The sequence below is a fragment of the Microcebus murinus genome, chromosome 9 (genome assembly GCF_040939455.1).
Source record: "Microcebus murinus isolate Inina chromosome 9, M.murinus_Inina_mat1.0, whole genome shotgun sequence".
Classification (NCBI taxonomy): domain Eukaryota; kingdom Metazoa; phylum Chordata; class Mammalia; order Primates; family Cheirogaleidae; genus Microcebus; species Microcebus murinus.
The window spans coordinates 88,079,783-88,100,174 of NC_134112.1; the positions used below are offsets into that span (position 1 = coordinate 88,079,783).

Consider the following 20,392-nt stretch of genomic DNA (forward strand, 5'->3'; position numbering starts at 1 on the left):
CTTTGGAAGTTGAACAGACTATCCTCTCTTCCAAATCACAAACATTATCTTCAGGGTTGATAAATCATATCCAGTGAGGAAGACTCTAAGTGCTTTAAGAAAGTCTGAAATTTACCAGAAAGAAATGAGGGAAGGACTGTCAAGGACTTACTCTTTCCATGCTATTATTTTAGGGGAATTGCCCCCAGGGAAGATGGTGCTAAATGGAAGAGAGGTGGGGAAGGACTGGAAATAGTACAGTCATCTTTCTCTATGCCAAAGTAAGCAAAGCAATGAAAAGGGCTGCAGCCTGTGTTACCAGGGAGCCCTGCACTGCAGATGGAAGCAGGGCTTTGTTAGACAACAAACATCTGAGCTTACAACTAATACAAACAATGATCCAGACGCAGGAACAAGATTCTACTGAACAGTGAAGGCAAACAGCTACATGCTGCCTGAATAAATCACTTGGTATATCATCAAGAAAGAAAACTAATTTTTAAAACCCAGTAACACTCTACTGCTCTAGTCCAGACTTTGGCCAGTGACAATAAATGAATGACCTAAGAGGATTCACAACCTTTGTTGTTCTGGGGTGCAGGTCATAGTACATTCCTAGGGTTTCTTTTACCGCTATCTTGATATATTCTATGAATTTCATTTAATTAATGCTTCTGAAATAACATATGGTTTTGGCAGGTGGATCACATGTGGACTTGAGCTGGTTTTGGCTTTTGCATTCAGTTTGAGCTCTGTCAGCCTTTCTACAAACCTGTAGTCAGTTGCAAGTTGGAGCCAGGCAAAGAGTAAAGGTAAGTTGGAACGAATCCAGAACCTCAAAGGGCAAACTTCCCTGAAAAGCCACAGGTTAGAAGCATCATCACCATAAAGTAAAAGTAGAATGATTGAGTTGGTCACTTTTACTTCCAATGAATATATTATTTACTTTAAACCCAAATCTCTGGAATGGGTCTTTAAATCTTTAGAATAACTCCTTTAAACCTTTTTGGAGAGTTCATCTTTGTTTGGGGCTCCAAAAACAATACTGAATTTATTGGACTTAACGTTTATGCCAAGTTACTTACCCTAATTTAAGAAATTTCTTCACATAGAAGTTTTATCACATAAGATATGATGACTAAAGCACTTGCCAGAAAATGTCATCTTCTTGTAAAACTCAAATCACAATTACCTCTGGCAGTGGTGGATAGATAATGCCACAGGAAAGATAGAAGAGATAACGGAAAGCCACAGATAAGCCTCAAATCTCATCTCAGCGAAAAATTTCAAATGCGTCCCCACTCCAAACTGACTTTCTTCTGAGTTGATGGTAAGCTGCAAAATATTACTTGAGACCCGTTATCTTTTTTATTTTCTATTTTTTATGTTAAGAGCTGTAAGCTATGTGTTTGGAAGTTTGAAACAAGAAAGAACATAAACACTGTTCTCTGTAATTAGTAGCCTCTAGAGGCCAATTTAGTTTACACTGCAGCCACATCTTCCATAGAAAATACATGTCCATCACTTTATGGGTTAAATTAGATTTGTGATAGTCTGTCACTTATAAGCTCATTTATATTAGGAAACAAAATGTGCTGTTTACAGAGGGAAGAAATGCAGAGGTTTGGGGAATTGCTCCTCCAGCTCAGACTTTCCTACCAAAGGAAGTAAGAGTGAAGGACAGATGTGAGAAACTAAACGGTACTGATTTCTAAGGAAAATTATGCGAAGAGCTGAGGAAGCTGAAGCAGCAGAGAGAACCGAGAAAGGTGAAATTTCACGCAGAACCATCTAGGAGGTCCAGTGATTGGGCTACAAGGGAAATAGGTCCTTGCCCACTGCCAGCTTCTGGTCCTAGAAGCCCCTGCACTCGCCCCAGGACTGCCCTTGGATTTCAGGATTTCTATCGACTAAGCCTCACTCTACATCACAGTCTCAGAAATCAGAGCTCAGAAATGAGCTCTGCCAGTTTTAACTATTGCCTCCTCTGCCCCTCTAGGCAGGTCCACGCTTGGAGATCATTTTAGGTTTGCGTTCATAAATCTTTGGCTCTATATAAAACTCTGCTTTTCTATTGGCATCCGTGCCTGCTCCCCTGGACACTGGTCTTCCTCATCTTCTCTGACTTTATTGCACTTGACTGTTGACCTCAAAATTATAAAGGAGCCCAGAACTCTGATCCCTAACTCACCCATGGCCTTAACTTCTAGCCTCTTTTACCCAAATACCTCATATTTCATGTTATAGACGGAGATCTGAAATAGTGATCAGAATGTCAAAAGTGCCCAGTAAATATTGATTGACAAGGTAAACAATTAGCTGGTATTCAAAGAAGCATGTAGAAAATATAAAAATTGAGGAATAATTCATATGCTGACCCAATTTCAGATTTCAGAAACAATGGCTTCTCATCATCAATGAATTGCTTTATAATCACAACATTCCATATCCTGTGGGCCTTTCTCTGACATCATGTAATGGCACAATATCTAGAAGGATGATGTGTCTTCATGATAACTCTGCCCATGCCTACATGGAAGGTGAGAATGCTATTTGATCATGCAGGCTCCAGGAAGAGACTTGTGTGATCTCAAGAGTTTTCTGGATGTTATTATACCATGTGGTATCACCAACGTTTTGCTTTTCTCATTATAGGCAAGACTGAGACTAAAGTGGTGAATAAGCCAAGAGATCTGGACTTGGCATGCACAGGATTCTTTTCTTCTGCTGCTTTCCTTTTCCAGTTCCATTTTCTTTAGCCCATATATTATCACTTAGAGTTTGCACGTTCCCTAGATAGAGGTATGCTTCTCTTCACTTCTCTAACCATGATATTCAGGCACAAGGACTAATGAATCTACCCATCAAAACCGTGAGGATTAAAAAGCTGGAGATAGGCTGATCACATGAAATCAATTAGGCACTTCCAACTTACAAGCTTCCCGGAGCTTCTCTTTGTCATAATGGAATCCTTCATAGTCTTGTAAACTGATTTTGTTCACCCGGATCCTCAGGCGATCTGGGACAGACTGGGGACTGCAAAACAAGAACCGAGAGGTCAGATACAAATTTTTACTTCCAATGAATGGATAGTCGTGAGCCTGGAGGGACTGGGGGAAATACAGTCGCTGCGTGTTTAGAAGAAAAAGTTCACATTCAAACCAGAATTGTGGATTCTTTACCAGAATGCAACAATTATCAGAAAAACACTTCTGAAATTTAGCTAAGAATATGGAACTAAGCAGAAAGAGGCTTTGGAGACCATTTTTGTATCCTATTTGCTATTAATTTATTAAAATTTTTTAATAAGATCGTGTGTTTAGTCATATAATAAAATCTGATGCAGGTAATCTAAAATAGTGAGAAGTGGCCTGGAGCTGTACACACCAACAGGCAAATATGCCCATAACAGTCAAACACAGTCCCTGGTAGCCTGACTCTGAGAAGAGACAGAAAAACTGTGATAAAGCAGACTAAGAATCCAGAAAACAGATGACTGAGATCAAAATAGCTCCACATACCTCAAAATCTCTGAGAGCACCTCTCAGGCAAAGCATATTACATTAAATGCTGCCTGTGGTAGTGCCTCTGAGCACCCCAAAATGAAGAAAAAATTTTAAACATGTACAATGTACTTACTTCAGGAAGATAATTAAGTGTGTGACTCATTTTGAAAGAATTCAAGTCCACATTGGCTCAGGAAACATAAACAATTAAAGATTGTCACACCAAACTTTCTGAAGCATCATGCTCACCCTCAGAATGTCTATAACTAGACTTCTTGGATTTTCTTAAGTAATATTTTCAAAGTGGTTGATTCTTGGGCATGACTTGAGTGAAATAATTTAGTTTTCATCACCACCACTATGGACCAACACATTTCTTTAATATATTAATATAACACAATCCTTACTTGTCCTTGAATACTACCTTATACTTAAATTCATTAGTTGAGAGAATTTTCTCAAATAGAGGCTTACTTCTGATTTTTTATATTAAATGGTGATGTCAGTCACCACTGACTAAAGTAGAAAGAATAACATTATTCTTCATTTTATAAAGGAGGGAAAAGAAGAAAAGGAAGGAAAGAAGGAAAGAGAGGCAGAGAAAGAAAGAAAGGAAAGAGAAGGAAGGAAAGAAGGGAGGAGTGGAGGGAGAGAAGGAGGTGGGGAGGGAGGAAGAAATGGAATGAAGGCAGGAGTAATGCTTTTACAATACTAATCAGGACACCTCTCCCTACCTTTGCCTCCAACACACAGACATAGGCACTCTCCCAATTAATTTTATTGCAACTCTGGAGGGGAGAATGAAAAAATAATGTAATCTCATTCTCTTATCTAAAACCTCATTTTAGGGCAAAGTATAGTAACTCCCTCCATATGGACTCCCACTCTACCCACCCAAAATAGCACATACATATCCAACTATAACACATATGTGCACTCCCACACACGGTGTTCTCTCTCACACACACACTCACGCAAACGCACACACATGCAGGTTTAAACTGTAACTATTTTAAGATGTAGGTATAAGTGCACAAATTCTAAAGAGAGATGGTAGCCAGGTAAAAGTGTCTGAGGTTCACTAGATTAAAATGAAGCCATTACAAAAGCCACACGGATGGATATTTGGGGGATGAAGTTGAGAAGGCAGATTCAATAGCTATATTGATCCATCACTCAAAGTGTGTTTGTTGGGTGTCTATTTTATTAGCCTTGTGCTGGACACTGAAAGGGCACTGATGAATAAGGCTGACATGAGTATATAAGTTGTGATGGGAAATACAGTTCGACAGCATGCTATTTGTAGATGCAGACTCTAAATTGGTAGAACAGACCCTAAATATCATGCATATCCACACCATCATTTATAGATAGGGAAACTGAGGTTCAGAAAGGTGAAGCGAATTCAAGGTCACATAGCTACTAAGCGTCAGAGCTGAAAGCAGAGTCTTGAACTCTTTCTTCAGTTTCATGCTCTTTCTATAGAACAAGGATCCTCTGAGGAGTTTAGATTCTCTGGTAAATAAATACCAAGAATCCCATTGATGTGACAGCAAAGCCATAAAGCAGGCATCTTCAAACTACGGCCCGCAGGCCACATGTGGGTGTTTTTGCCCATTTGTTTTTTCTTTTTTACTTCAAAATAAGATATGTGCAGTGTGCACAGGAATTTGTTCATAGTTTTTTTTAAACTATAGTCCGGCCCTCCAACAGTCTGAGGGACAGTGAACTGGCCCCCTGTTTAAAAAGTTTGAGGACCCCTGCCATAAAGAGTGGATTAGCCGAGTCCAGCAAACTCTATGTGGTGCTCAGATTCTCTACCAATAAACACTCAAGAGGATAGTTAAGGAATGAGAAGACACTGGGCAGATATTACAAATGAGTGTGCAGATCTGTATATAGTTAGAGGGAAGTCTGGATACAACATATGGTTAAGTGAAAAACATTCATTGAAAATTATATATAGTATAAGTTCCTTCATGTAAATTGTGGAATTTAGGAAGAGTTTGTATACGAAAGAGAAGTGTCTGAAGTGTCAACAGGCTGTTCCAAGTGGTTATCTCTATGTGGTGGAATTTGGGGATTATTTTACATTGAATATCATCATTTTTAAACAAATAATATAATGATTTTAGAAGTATGTTAATGTATAAATAAATGATAACTCAGGAAAACAGTAAAAATAAGGATTGCAGCAGAGCATTAGGTATTAGATGCAAGTAGGGAGGAAAGAATTTAAGTGACTGACAGAGTGAGCATACAATGTTCACACCAAATCTTTACCCCCAAATTAAGGGGGTCTGATCTGCTATTTATTTCCAAGTTCACTCAAGCGATCAGCAAAGATCATAATTAGCAATCATTTGCCTGCAAACATAGCAGATAAAACGGACGCTGGCAGCTTAGAATGTGGTGGCCCAGCATGCTCTGTCACTGGAGAAGGTGGTGGGGGTTGAATGAGTTCCACCTAAACAATTTTTTGAGATATCAATAGATCTAATGGCAGTGGGCTCTAGTCTTCTCCACTGGACTTCAGTACAGTGGCAGTTGCCAAGTGGGAAATAAGATTTGGAGACTGACTGCCAACCAGTCCCTACATGTCTCCCCCATGCAGCTCCCCTGACTTTGGGCTGGTGCCCAGTGTGCAACACCTTTCCCAAAGTGCATCAGTGCCTGCTCCCTGTCCACACGCTTCTACCTCCCAGGTTGTCACGGATGCCCTCTGACTCCAACCTGCACCCTGGCCTTCCACCAATCTTCTTGACTTCAGGGGGCACGCCATTGACATACACAGGAACTATTATTTGGATAGAACTTTACAGATCCCAAGTGAATTCACCTATTGTCTCACTTCATCTCCAGAATGACCAGCTAAACAAGACAGAAGAAAATGAAGACTCTCACTAACCACCACTTAACACTCTGTCCCATCCACCTGCCTACATATTCACTCTCTTGCTCTCGGCTCCCACCTTCTCCCAACAACCTGCCATACTTCCCACTTTCCCACCAGCAGAAGCTTGCTTAAACCCAGTCTTCAGACTAGGGTATCTGGCGTTTTGTCGCCTATCAAATGTTGTCCCAGCGGAGGCCCATTAGGAAATTTGAGGGCATATAGGGTCCATGATGGGAAACGTTTTTTTGAATGATTCTCAACCCTGGTGTAAAGAGCAGGCAGGGGAGCAACACAGCAAAGTGGTTAAGAGCTCAGGATCCAAGTCAGATTGCCTGGATTTGAAGTAATATTCTTCCAACTACTGGTTAATCAGAAAACTGTGTGTTTCTGTTTCCTCATAGGTATAGTGGAAATGATAACAGTACTCACCTTGCAGGCATATTATGAGCATAAAATGAGTCAATACATATGATGTGCTTAGAAAAATTTCTGGCATATTATCAGTGCTCAACAGACATTAGCTATTATCACTCTAATAATTATTCTAAAAATTGCTCCCCTAGATAAGGTTTTGCTTAACAAACAATAGCATCTGCTGCTGCTAGATACTGAATTAAGTTCACAGCACATACAAAGACCTCCCCAGACATTTCTGACAAATTGCTGGGCTTCCTCAGCGGGGAAACTGCCCAGCTTGGATTGCGGCGTGACATTTTACACTCCTGGATCTTCTCCCACCTGGTCTTTGACAAGGCCAACTAATAACATGAAAACAGACAGCTGGAACATGGGGGAGAAAGACGCACAGAGATCAGATGAAAGCCAAGTAATTCAATTTTGTCCCTTTATGTCAAAATATATTAGTGTCCCATTAGTGGCTGACTAAAGGTGGAGGATGACAAAGCTGTTCCTCGCAGTCTGGGGAATAGCACTGCCATTAGTTTTCTAAAATTAAATTTTTCCTGGGAAGTTAGTAGAGCATGGAGGGGACTAACAACTGGGGTAAAAATAAATTTGCCTCCTTGCCAACGTCTACTCCAAGCTACTCCCATGTTGACTTTGGCTCTATAGCAGGGGCCTAGTCCTGGCTTCCGGGGAGCCACTCAAGCTTCCTGAAAGGGATTCAGCCATCTGTGAAGTCCCTTTCATACTGGGGTAGCAACCTCAACCTGCCATCTTCGCACTAATTTCCTCTGCAACAGTGCGACTGAGATCCTTATGCAGAATGGAAGTTCATGGCTCTGGACTGAACTCCTCCTAAAAGTCTCCGTGAATATTTTCTCAAAAACCGTCATAAGAGCCTCTCTCGTTAAGTCACTCAGGTGGGCTTCCAACAACCTCCAGCCCCCAGCTCCCCTGATCCACGTTATGCACACCTGTTGCCCTGAGACGTTAGAAGGGAGGGGACTGCCATCCCATCAAGACAACTCCCTGAACTCTCACTGCTGCTCAATCGACACTTAATTCCTGCTGTTTTCTACTGTCCTGCAGATGCCATCAATAGCTCTTTAAAAAAAAAAATTGTTCCCATGTAGAATTTCAAACTATTAGGGTCAAATTACCCCCTTTCTCCCCTCAAACTTCTTCATCCTTTCAGTCATTTTCTTTAGTGCACCCTGTTCTGTTTCTCTCAGCCCGATAAAGCACTCTTCTCATCCAATCTATCACCCAGGCTTAATCTCTCTATGGACGAAGAGGATGAGTAGGGTGCTTTGGTTCCCCAGGGCCACTTTTAGACCATTGATGCCACATAATTCCTTCTTCTCATTGGATACATAAATCATCTGGAAGTGATAACCCTTTAATGTTAATACAACATAGCACAGTGGGTAAAGCAGGGTATATAGCCCAAAAAAATCTTAGTTCCAATCTAAACTGTCAATTAATTTGTTTGACCTTGAGAACTCTAAGGTTACCTTGCTTAAAACCATTTCCTGATCTGAAAATGGGACTGATACAGGAATGCAGTGAGCACTGAATGGGAAGATCCATATAAGGCAGTTAGCACGATCCTGGCAAATAGTAAGTGTTCAAAAATAATATTGTTGTCATTGTTACTATTATTAGCACCCTAGTGATTCGTCCATTTCCACAAGCCTTATATTTTTTATTCAGTCCTGGATAGTAACATCATAGGGGAAGCCAGAGCTGCAGCTCTAATGAGCAGTTAGGAGACAGCAAACCTCAGCAGGTTGAGCTTCTGTCAACGGGGCTGGGAGACAAGATTCAGAGTAATGCAGCCATCTAGAGTCTATTAGATATGAATGCAAGTGGGGATCCCGGTGAATGTTTACAAGCTCTTTTACTTAAAAATATTAAAAACATAAATCCTAATTCACATTGCAGAGAAGATCCTTAAAATTATATAATTATTCCACATTCTATACCTTATAAATATCTTGTTTTCATTAACATTTATTAGATGGTTCAGCGTAAGACTTGCCCCTTGTAACATTCACTTGGTAGACACATAAATCTTTATGAAGAAGTATAATTTAACCAGGCATTTGCTACTCATGTAGACAGAGCTGGTTTTCCTTTGCAAGGCAGAAAAGTATCACAGCTCTCCCTTTCTCCCTCTAGGCCTGATTTAATAAGAAATTGCCCTAACTTCTTTCAAGCAATGCAAATGTAAGATTCTACACGATCATAAACTAGATATGATAGAATATGTTTCTAACTAATCTGTAATAGACTTAATTTAAACTGGCCCTCATTTTATGAATAAACTTTTATCAAAATATTAATTTCTAGTGTGAAGTCACAGCATGAAAGACTATCTCTTCCTCCTCCTTGCAGCTCCAGCACCTAGAACAGAGCCTGGCCTGTGATGTTTACAATTAATATTTTTGAATAAATGAATGCAAGGAAGATGAATTCCTCAGAGACTGTAAATGGTTCTGAGGATTTATTACAGTTTGGCATTAGAGCATCTCTGAGCTGCTTTTTAGCGGCTTTTCTCTTGGTGAACCCAAGGCATACATCTGATTTGGTGATCCATTTTGTCCTTTGTCTGATCTCTGGATCAGGAAGTGTATCCATGCTAAACTGTGCACTCACTTCCTTGCATCTTATCTCTAGTGGGGTCCACACAAATAAAAAGAGAGAATAAAGAACATACAATTGGTAGATGTCCCCAACAAAAAGGTAATAAACCATTTCAGGACTACCTGTTCTTCAATCAAGTAACAGTGAACTACAAACATCTATTGCCATATCCTTACACCAGCTAGCAAGCTGGGCCCTATCTAAATATTATGATGCTCAATGGCTTCCTTTAGAAACTCCTACTAAAATTACTGGAACTCACCCTGGAAAATTTTTGAACTGCCACTGACAATACCCTATCCAAAAACGTACCCAAGAAGACCTCTTTACATTGAGCACTAAAACCAAATTGAATCAAGGCTTTTGAACAGAGATTTAAAATGAATTTTCAACACCTGCCAAGTTCAGACAGAATAATAATTCAGTCATAATAATAATAATCCTAATAATTCAGTCGTCTTCCATCTGGAGGAGGGAACAATGGCTCAGGGACCTGAAATAAATTGTAGAGAAGTTTTTGAATTTCAAGCCAAGGAAGAACCAAAATCATATTAGCAGCACCCAGTCATGTGCTCCCTCTGCCCAATATATTTTCCTGGAGAAAATACCATTAAAAGTTATTAATTTTTTTGATAGAAGTTGAATAAGTCCTCAGTTTCTAAGACATCCATTTATGAGAAGCTAATATGATATGTCATGATGCACAAATTATTTGAGACAGCTACTCCTCCACAACATCCTATAAGATCATGGAAGCATTATAGAGTTGACAGGGATCCTATCTAATCCGATCTTTGTTATTCCTTCTGATTCTATATGTCCCTGTGATTGCATCTTCACACAGCTACTCAGTCTTTGCTCACCTGGGAGTGGGTTAGCCTTGTCCTGCCTGCCCTAAGCATTTGCAAATTCTCCCTAAAGAGTCCAAATCTCCTTCTCCACAGCTTCTGTTTATTGGCCCCTCTACCACCATTTCGGTGGGTATTGGATTTAACTCATTGAGATGATCAGTCCCAGGGACTAATGGCAAAGGAGCACAAATTTTAAGTGCCAAAGCCATATATACATCAAAGAAATACATGCCGATTTAATGGCTGATAGATTAAAAATAGACAAGTACCAGATATCAAGGAACTTTTATGACATTGGCTGAAACAAAACTTAATTTTTAAATGTTCTGGAGATCTTCAAATGCACATTGTAATTAACATTTTCATGCTTCCCTGGAGATTTGTTATGAATGTCTATGCTTTTGAAATTTGTAATGAATGAATAAGCAGCAGAGTGGAATCACCATGTGGTCATTATGGATTGTCTTTTCTACTCAGTGTCATGTTTATGGCATTTAAAGGAGAAGCAAAGATGAATGAACAGGCAGTGGGTTTACTCAGTGACACCGCAAAGCAGCTCCACCAGGATAGAAGTTCCGTCATTTTCACTTTAAAGGAAAAGAAACAGACCAATAACCTTGACTGATATTTCAAATGCTCCTGACCTCCATTTCTTTCTGTGGGATAGAACATCATCACTGTTCCTGGCTCAGTCACACAATTCTGCTACTTTGATGTGGAACCACCCCCAAATACATGTCAAGTTACAACTTCTGGCTACCAGAGTCACAGATTTATTATTTAAGTCAATGACCAATTGCCACAGAACTCAAAGTTTTCTCTCCATAAGATTGCATGATACCTTCACTTTTTCCTTTCCTTTTATTCACGCATATTGAATTCCTTTCTCAGTTCTCACCTGAATTCACCTTTCAGTAGCATTCCACAATGTGGTTAACTCCCTGCTCCCTGAAGCTCTTTCCTTTTGGATTTCAGTTCAAAACATTCTTCTTCTGGTCTTACAACTAAGTTTCCAGAAGCTCCTTCTTTCTCTCCCCTGCAATTCATCCTCCTCCAAATATCTTTCAAATATAGTATGTATGCTTCTTCATCCCTTCCACTAAAGCCTCCACAGACCAAGCTAATATCATCTTGCACCTAGACTAACTGGGCTCCCTACACCCTAAAATTTCACAACACTGCACAGTTTGAGATGGAATTGTGATCACGACATGGTGATTTTGGTCCCTCCATTAAATCCTTTTGGAGGACAGGATGCCTAGCTATATGCATCTTATATCTCCCACAACATATGTTTAATATGAGCCTTTCAACATGTATTAAACTACTGCGCCCCATACAAAACTTCCTAATTGCAATGAGAAAAATTATTTTTCATGACAACTGACTACATTCTTTATCATACCTACTCATGAGTGATATATAATGTGCATCATTGGCCAGAATGGGGACCACCCAAAATCTACTCCCATTACTAAAATCCACAAACAAGAAATAATTTCAATGCTCATGCATCATATTATTGCTGTACTACCTTCACATACAGAGTTTGAATCTCTGGCCTGCCCCTGCATAATATGAATGAAGAACAATTTCTACTTGTAATTAGACACTATCTGCAAATTTAAGTCCCATGAAGGTGGAATCTTCTGCCTGATATTTGCTAAATTGGCAACTAGAGATGACAACCTTCAAGGAAAAAAGTAGGAGTTTTAGGGTACGAGTTTTAGACTTTAAGTTCTTACTTATACTCTTTTTAGACTCTTTCATGCTTAAAAAATATAAAAGGTAGAAAAATATCCTGATGAAAGGCCAAGGGGAAGCAAATACCATAGTGAATAAGGACAGGCGGAAATTATAGGTAGGGGGAGTATGCATTTTTGCAGCAGAATTCTGCAAATTTAAGTTGCTGAAATGAAGAACAGTTAAGAACAGTTGGAACAGGAATGAGTAGAGAACCCAAGCCCTGTCCTTTATCACATCAGGCCAAAGTCATTTCCACTTTATGAAGAAAATCCATGTAATGGAGGTTTTCTAGTTATTAAAAATGACTAAAGATTCTACCACAAAATTAATATGAACTTTTAGTACCGTAACCTGCAATAGCATGGAGAATTCTTTTACTGCTTATTGGAGAGAGGAGCATTAATCACTATCTCCAATGGAGTATAAAGAGCCATTGGGCTTTTGCCAATGAGACATAATAGGACAGTGTTACTCCTAAGCCATCCGAATGGCTTTAGATCTCATGTGCTCAGGAAGAGAGATATTTTCTACTTCAGGTTTCAATTTCTATGTATCAAATGGATGTCTTACACTTATTTGCTTTGCTAAAACTCTTCCCTGGGGTTTATAATCACTAACTGTTATATTATCCTATTCTTATTTGCAACTGATAAACTAAATGACTTTCTTTACTAGAAAGGAGTACGGAGAAAGTGTTAAGTTTGTGAGGTTTAAAAAGTCTCATTTCACAGAAGAAAACACTTGTGTCCTTTCACACATATCATGAAGGACACTTAAATTCGCCTCACAACTACTGGTGTATTTACTGTAAGCACTTTAATGAATCAAGTGGTGGTATCTGAGTGGGTCTCTGTCTATGCATAACACTTAAATAATATTTTTACCAAAAAACAAGACCATGTGTAATTTTAAAATGTTTAAGACTTATTTCATCTACAAACCAACAGAAAAAAAAATCAAGAATTTATGATTTTTTATAAATCAAAATATCTAAAGAAGTAAACCAAAATGCATGAAGCAATAATGGAGTGAGAATAAATATGACAGGCAGGCATGACGGCTCACACCTGTAATCCCAGCACTTTCAGAGGCTGAAGCAAAAGGATCGCATGAGGCCAGGAGTTCAAGGCTAGGCCTGGGTGACATAGCCAAACCGTATCGCTACAAAAAATAAATAAATAAATTTAAAAATAGAAAAAAGAAAAAGAAAAGAAATAGGACTGTCTTAAGGTAGAGAAGTGATATACCCCAACTAGTTAGAGAAAGAATGGAATGCATGAACTACAAGATGTCTTCCTATTGAAAAGCTGCTTTCCAGAGTGTCTGGGAGCAGATTTGCACTCCTAGGAAACGGGCTTGGTCAGGAGAAAACTCTGTGGTTTTTTTTTTTTTATATATATATGAAGAAAATAAAAAGTAAGGATTGGCCTGACAATAAATGACAATACATAAAAGCCATTTTATTAAATGTTTTTAGTTTTCCACATAAAACATTTTATAAAAGGATCCATATGCCTTCCTAAAATCTGGGTATCAGGGCAAAAAAATATTTGCCAAATTGTGCTTTTCTTAACTGGTAGGTAATTAATATTTTACCTTGATTTGTTTCGACTCATTTTTTTCTTCTAGCTTGACGATTGCTTGCTAAGGTCCTGAATACTCAGTGTGGAGCTACACTCGGCTGTGGAGAGAGAGATGCCGTCACTACTCTCACTATCCTGTCCCTCAACCTATGGCTGGTGGGGACCTAAGCACCCCCACCCCACCCCGCCAGTAGCTCAGTTGTGATATTTTCCCACTAGCCCCAGTTTCCTCCTCAGAAATTCGATAGAAGGATTCCAGAGTCCCCTGAACCCGACCCTGCTTTCTACCTTCCCCAGTTTAGTCAATTAGGTGGAAACTTTTCACTACCATTCTCTAATTCCCCACCCAGCGACTGAGGGATTTTATAAACTGCTCTTTTTTAAAAACCAGATTCCTGTCTGTGCGAGAATGTATAGAAATTAAAGACATATTTCCGGAACAGAACTTACAAGAATCACATGAAAATTCTATCAATACAACAATTACTAATCAACAAAAATAACTTTTGCAAAATTTGATAGTAAACTTGAGAAAAAGAGTTCCTTAGAATATACTTTTAGGAGTTGACTAATAAATTACTTGGATGATGAGGAAAAAAACACACACAAAATAACTAGTTAGATTTCTTGATGCTACCAATACTAAAAGGAAAACAATGAAAGAGAAAGAAAAGCTGGTTTTATTGGTAATGTCATAACTTAATGTAAACATAATTTGGGGTTCTTTCAGTTGTCCTATTTCTTTCTCTCTTTTCACTAGCCACATTAAAGTAGATCAAATCTCTACCACGGGCAGTAGCCTAATATATTCATAAGTCAAGAAGCTTTCCTCCAGGAAACATATATAATTATTTTACTTTTCCTGGGAAACAAAATGCTATCAGGCTAAATAATACACTATGTCACAGTTAGAGGATATTAACCACCTCTCTTCGGAGTGATAAATTTTTTAAAATAAATAAAACTATAATATAAAGCTGGAAAGCTTTGGCCTTTGGTCCCACTTGTTATTCATCCAATAGTACTTTTATTTTAGTCAAATGCCTTAGCTATAACTTTGTAACTGGCAGAATTCATTTTTAGAATTCCATTTTGTGACATAAAATGCAATGATGATTTCTAGGGATTAACTAAATCTAGTATCAACAAGTATTTTCTTTTTATGCCTTTTAAAACGTACTCTCTTTTCATTTCATGTAAGTGTTTCAGGATGTTATGACAGACCAGGAAAACTCAATTGAATTGATATAATTAAACTGAAACTCTTCTACAAATGAAATGCACCTCACAGTTCATTACCACCTCAGCAAAGTTATCCAAACTAAACACACTCTTGGAACACTCAAGTCAAACATCTAGATTTCCTTGTTATTGGTATGTTCTTCTCACTCTATTTCAGGAGACAATATCAGTTATTATTACAGTACTGAAGTAAACACTGAAATGTCTCTTTTTTTCCTCCCTGAGTACAGTAAATCCCCTAATAACATTTTAGTTGTAATATCAATCTAAAGGTTTTTTGTTTGTTTGTTTTTTTCCTGAATGAAGAGTCTACTCATAAATAAGTCTTCTACTTACAGAGACTAACAAAATTACTTATTTCCTTTCGCATTTATAGTCTGTATGCATTTCTGCAATTTATCTTATTATAATATTGCTTTAGGAATTCAGATTCAGACAAAAATTTAAAGCATATATTGTTCAACCACCTTATTTTACAGAAAACATATTTGGGTCCAGAGAGGTCAACAACCTTATTGTACCCATATACTTAATACTAAAAATAAAAGGGCATGTCCTTCAGCCCTTCTTCTACTCTTTAATAAAAAAGACTTTAAAGAATTAAACAAGTAATACACACAAAGTTCAGTCTTCAAACAGTTGTTGACACAAAAAAGAAAAATAACTGAAATTCAATCAAATGTATGCAGTACGATGTTGTTATGGGATGAACTGTCTGCTCCCAAAATCCATACGTTGAAATCCTAACTCCTAGTACTTCGGAATGTGACTGTATTTGGAGACAGGTTCTTTAAAGAGGTAATGAAGTTAAAGTGAGATTGTTAGGGAAGACCCTCATCCAATATGACTGGTGTCCTTATAAGATCAGGGAGTTTGGACAGGGATGTGTAAAGAAGGAGGACCATATGAAGACACAAGAAGAAGAAAGCCACCTACAAGCCATGGAGAGAGGCTTCAGGAGCTGCCAACCCTGCCAACACCTTTATCTCAGACATCTACCCCCAAATAATGAGAAAATAAATTTCTGTTGTTTAAGTCACCCACTCTGTAGTACTTTATTATGGCAACCCTAACAAACTCATGGAGATGCCTACTAAAAAGATGCGCTAAGAGAACAAACTCATTTTGTTTTAATCCTATAACTAGTGTTTATAAAAAGAAAATATAAAGGAAGAACAAGGGGAATCTAATTTTTAACTTTCTAAAATTCTGAACTGGATTGGAAATCTCTGCGGGTTTGATACCCCTGTTCTGGATATTCAGATCTTAATTTCCACTTCTTCTTTTAAAGGTCATAATTTGTAGAAAAATCTAAAAACTGTTGTTATATTTATTGGACATGTTACTTCTAAGGTCAGATTATTTTTATTTTAAATTTTTCTTAAAACTTCATACATTTTTCTCCCTCCTTTTTCCTGCCCAATACACCTAGAACATGCACTATCTCCAAAACCTTCTGGCAAACTCTCCCTTTTAACCCCCAATCTAACATCTGCAAGAGCCCCCTGCTGCACCCCATGCACACAAGCCAACAAAACCTGCAGTAAATGTTCTTGTCACTTTTGAAGTGACCTTTTTACAAGAGGAAAAGTGCTGAGTCGTAAGACTATTTCTACACTTATGCAGATATGAATAATTCATCTCTAAAAATAAATTTTAAAAGCAACGAGGTATAATTTTAAATTTCGAGGGAGCCGTAAGTGGGCTGTGCCTTTACGTAAGTGCACTGATTGCTGAGCTCCGTGCTGGATGCTGCTAACAGGAGAGCAGGGGAGCAGCCCCCCACGGTAGCTGTCAGCATGACGCTTCCTGATCAGCCCACGCCCCAGTCCCCGTTCAAACCCCAGCCCTAACCATTCTAAAAGAATCTCCAAACTATTTAGCTGGGCTAGAACTTATTTTTAACTGGGATTTGTCATTCTCAAATTTTATTATAACAACACTTGAACCACAAACCTATGGCACCAAAGAGTCATACGTTTGCATCACTGAAAATTGAATTTTGTTATTATTCATATCTAAATCTTCTTTAAAAGTTTACATAGTATGGTTTGATTAAAATACATAAATCATTTGGGAGGCCAAGGGGAGAAGATCGCTTGAGGCCAGGAATTTGAGACCAGCCTAAGCAACATAGCAAGACTCTGTCTCTACAAAAAATAAAAAATTAGCCAGGTGTGGTAGCACATGCCTGTAGTCCCAGTTACTCGGGAGGGTGAGGCAGAAGGATCACTAGAGCCCAGGAGTTCAAGGTTGCAGTGAGCTGTGATCATGCCACTGCACTCTAGCCTGGGCAACCTGAGCAAGACCCTGTCTCTAAAAAAAAGAAAAAAAAAAGAAATATGTATATATCTGAAATATATACATATTTATATGTGAAATATCATATATATGAAATATACAGACACACATAGGAAAATAACCAGAGGTAATATTGACAGAGTTTAATGTCTTAAATGCTGTCTTCAAAGAATTTAGCCCTGGATTTTAATCCTAACTATATCAACTTATAACATGTGATCATAATCGAGTTTCCTACCATTTCTTGTTCTCAGTTTTCTCATCTATGAAATTGGCATAATAGAAATTTTTACCTTACATAGTTATTAATGTATTAAATTTGATCACAATGCAAGGTACTTAACATAGTATGAGTACATATTACCTCTCTGGCTACATCTGAAAATCTGCTTGGTTCTTGCTGACAGCAAGGTGAGACATTAGCTAAGCCTACCCAGACAGTACAGGGCCTGGTCTCCCTGCTCAGTACTCAGGACCAAGGATAACCTTGCCATGTCCCATGGAAAATCTTGCCCACTTCATGTCATAAAGTCTTTTAGGGCAGATTTTCATATGACTCTAGGGTCATGCCTTGAATTCTAGGATAACAGAACTTCAAAGCTACTAGGAATCCATATGGGACCAACTGCATTTCTTTTTAGTATCTGAAACCCTGAAATGGAAAAGGTTAATACATGGTCATTGTTATGCAGACAAATGCAGGGCTCTCCCAGGTACTGGAAACAGAGGGATATTACTGTAGGGAAGAAGGGGTTACAGAAAGGAGAGGAGTTGCTCCAGCTAGAGACCTGGGGGCCACTTCCACTGCCCCTTTGCTTTATGTCACTAGACCTCTCTGGGTGGGATGGAAGCCCCAGCAGGGGGGAAAGATTTGGGGCAAACTCACAAAGCAGAAAGAAGAAAACATCCATTTTCCAACTTGCAGCCCCGGGCTCCAGTGTGGAAACTCTCATAAGATGAAGCCCAAGTAGCAATTAATTTATTTTCTTTGGAATTTTCCATTCAGGATATTTGTTTTATGGAACTAACAGAGAAAAGTGGCTTTCGAAGAGGAAAGAAAGGATGACATGGGCTGGCTGAAGGTCAAGAAACTGAACAGTGGGAAGTGAAATCACTAGTAAGATTGCCCAAAAAATGCGTGGGTCAGGGGAGAGAAAGGACGAGAAGAGGAACAGTTCAGCAGCTTCCTTCGCTCATTCGCTCAGAGGTTTAGAGAGAGAGTAGCTTTTAAACCAGAGGGCTGAGGCTCACCCTCGTGCTTCACTGACCCCGAGACTGAACAAATGGCATTTCTTTCAATTCTATGAATGTAGCAATTTTCTCCTGCTCTTTTAAAAATATGAATCTTTTTGCTTTTTTCCCCCCATTATAGAAGTACTTCCCATTCATTGAAATCAATCAAAAAATACAGAAAGCCAAGGAAAAGAGTCATCTATAATCGACAATTATATGACTTAGAGATATTCACCCAGGGATGAAATAATAATAACAAAAGCACAAAGAACAAACTTAATCATATGTGAAGAGCTTAGGCCCTTTCTGTACTCTCAAAATTGGTTCAAAATTGGTTTTTGGTTCCAGAAACTATGACCCAAAAATTATAACCCATGAGTCAGAGTCTGGATAGATTTCTCCCCAGGCATGAAACACACACACTTCTAGAGGTACAGCTGGCCCACAGCTGTACAGACAGAGGGCCATCCTGAGATTCCCAGGAAGGTTTGCATATTAGCTACCAATAAACAGCTTAATTCACTGAGGCAAACTATGACTAATCAATCACCTGCTACTTTGGAGGGGAGCTTCATAGCTTACAAAGGCAAACATGTGAACCTGTACTTCGGCAATGTTTCTGCTACTTCCTGATAGAGTCCAGGAAGTAGTAGAGGTTATAGAGAGAAGGAAGGAAAAGAAAAAAGGGTTCTAGATAACACAGATCAAGCTTTATTTTCTAATTAAAGGGCTGGGATTAAATAAACAGAACAAGTAGACCTTTCATAAAATATTACACAAACTCAGGAAAATGTTAGGACAAAATTTTGATGTGATAAGTTGAAGAACAGAATTACAGAAAGCATTTCAAAAGATCCGCTAGTTTGCTCCTCTGGCTGAAAGCAGGCAAATGTTAAACCACCCATGGACGATTTATGTTTTCTTCAATTACGGATATCAAAGGTTCTTGGCTCCATGTCTTGGTAGTTTCTCAACAATAAAATTCTTAAACTCAACCCAAAACAGAACCATAAAAAAAAACCTGATGTATCAAAAATATTTCCCTTTCTCTTAGTAAAACTTCCTTTCTTCTTGGAATGAAAATCAGTTTACTTTCATCTATCACCAAGAAGCCTGCATTTATCACAAGCAATTTTGGAATGCTGAATCATATTCGGCTTGTGGTCAAATAGGACGCTTCATACTTTTTTCGTAGATCAGTGTTTAACTATACCTTTCCCAAGGTATTAAGCAAACCTACATAATCGAGCACTGAGACACATCCTGTTTGTGTATAAATCGTAACTGCTGTGTAAGATGGCATATTACATTTAACACATGTTGGCTGTAGTTAAAAATACACTGGTCTCTGTGCAGAGGTGCTTTGCTGGTTTAGCTATGGCACTCACTGAGTCTCTGCAGTGGGTGAGAAGGATGGATACAGTTGGATAGTACCCAGCTCTGAAAAGCAGTGGAGAAGTTCTGGTCCTGTGTAAGGTGGGTAAGCACACACCATTCTTTCTCCTCCACCGAATGCAGCTGTACATTCCAGACAATTCATAAAGCAGCTATTTCAGAACTTTGAAAAGTGAATGATAGGCCGGGCGCGGTGGCTCACGCCTGTAATCCTAGCACTCCGGGAGGCCAAGGCGGGCGGATTGCTCAAGGTCGGGAGTTCGAAACCAACCTGAGCAAGAGCAAGACCCCATCTCTACTATAAAAAATAGAAAGAAATTAATTGGTCAACTAATATATATAGAAAAAATGAGCCGGGCATGGTGGCGCATGCCTGTAGTCCCAGCTACTTGGGAGGCTGAGGCAGGAGGATTGCTTGAGCCCAGGAGTGTGAGGTTGCTGTGAGCTAGGCTGATGCCACGGCACTCACTCTAGCCTGGACAACAGAGTGAGACTCTATCTCAAAAAAAAAAAAAAAAAAAAAAAAAAAAGTGAATGATAGCAGTAGATTGGGGAAGAAGATCGGAATTTAAAATACCATCTGGTGGTGAGTGCGCCACTCCATCTCCTTCC

General features: G+C 38.8%; 1 protein-coding gene across 1 annotated transcript in view; it reads right to left on the reverse strand.

Moving 5' to 3' along the window:
- DGKI (diacylglycerol kinase iota) overlaps nucleotides 1–20,392 on the reverse strand; it is a 409,987-nt gene that overhangs the window by 113,658 nt on the left and 275,937 nt on the right. The window contains 1 exon segment of the mRNA XM_020289707.2: nucleotides 2,915–3,015. Within this exon segment, the coding sequence (XP_020145296.2) occupies nucleotides 2,915–3,015 (101 nt within the window).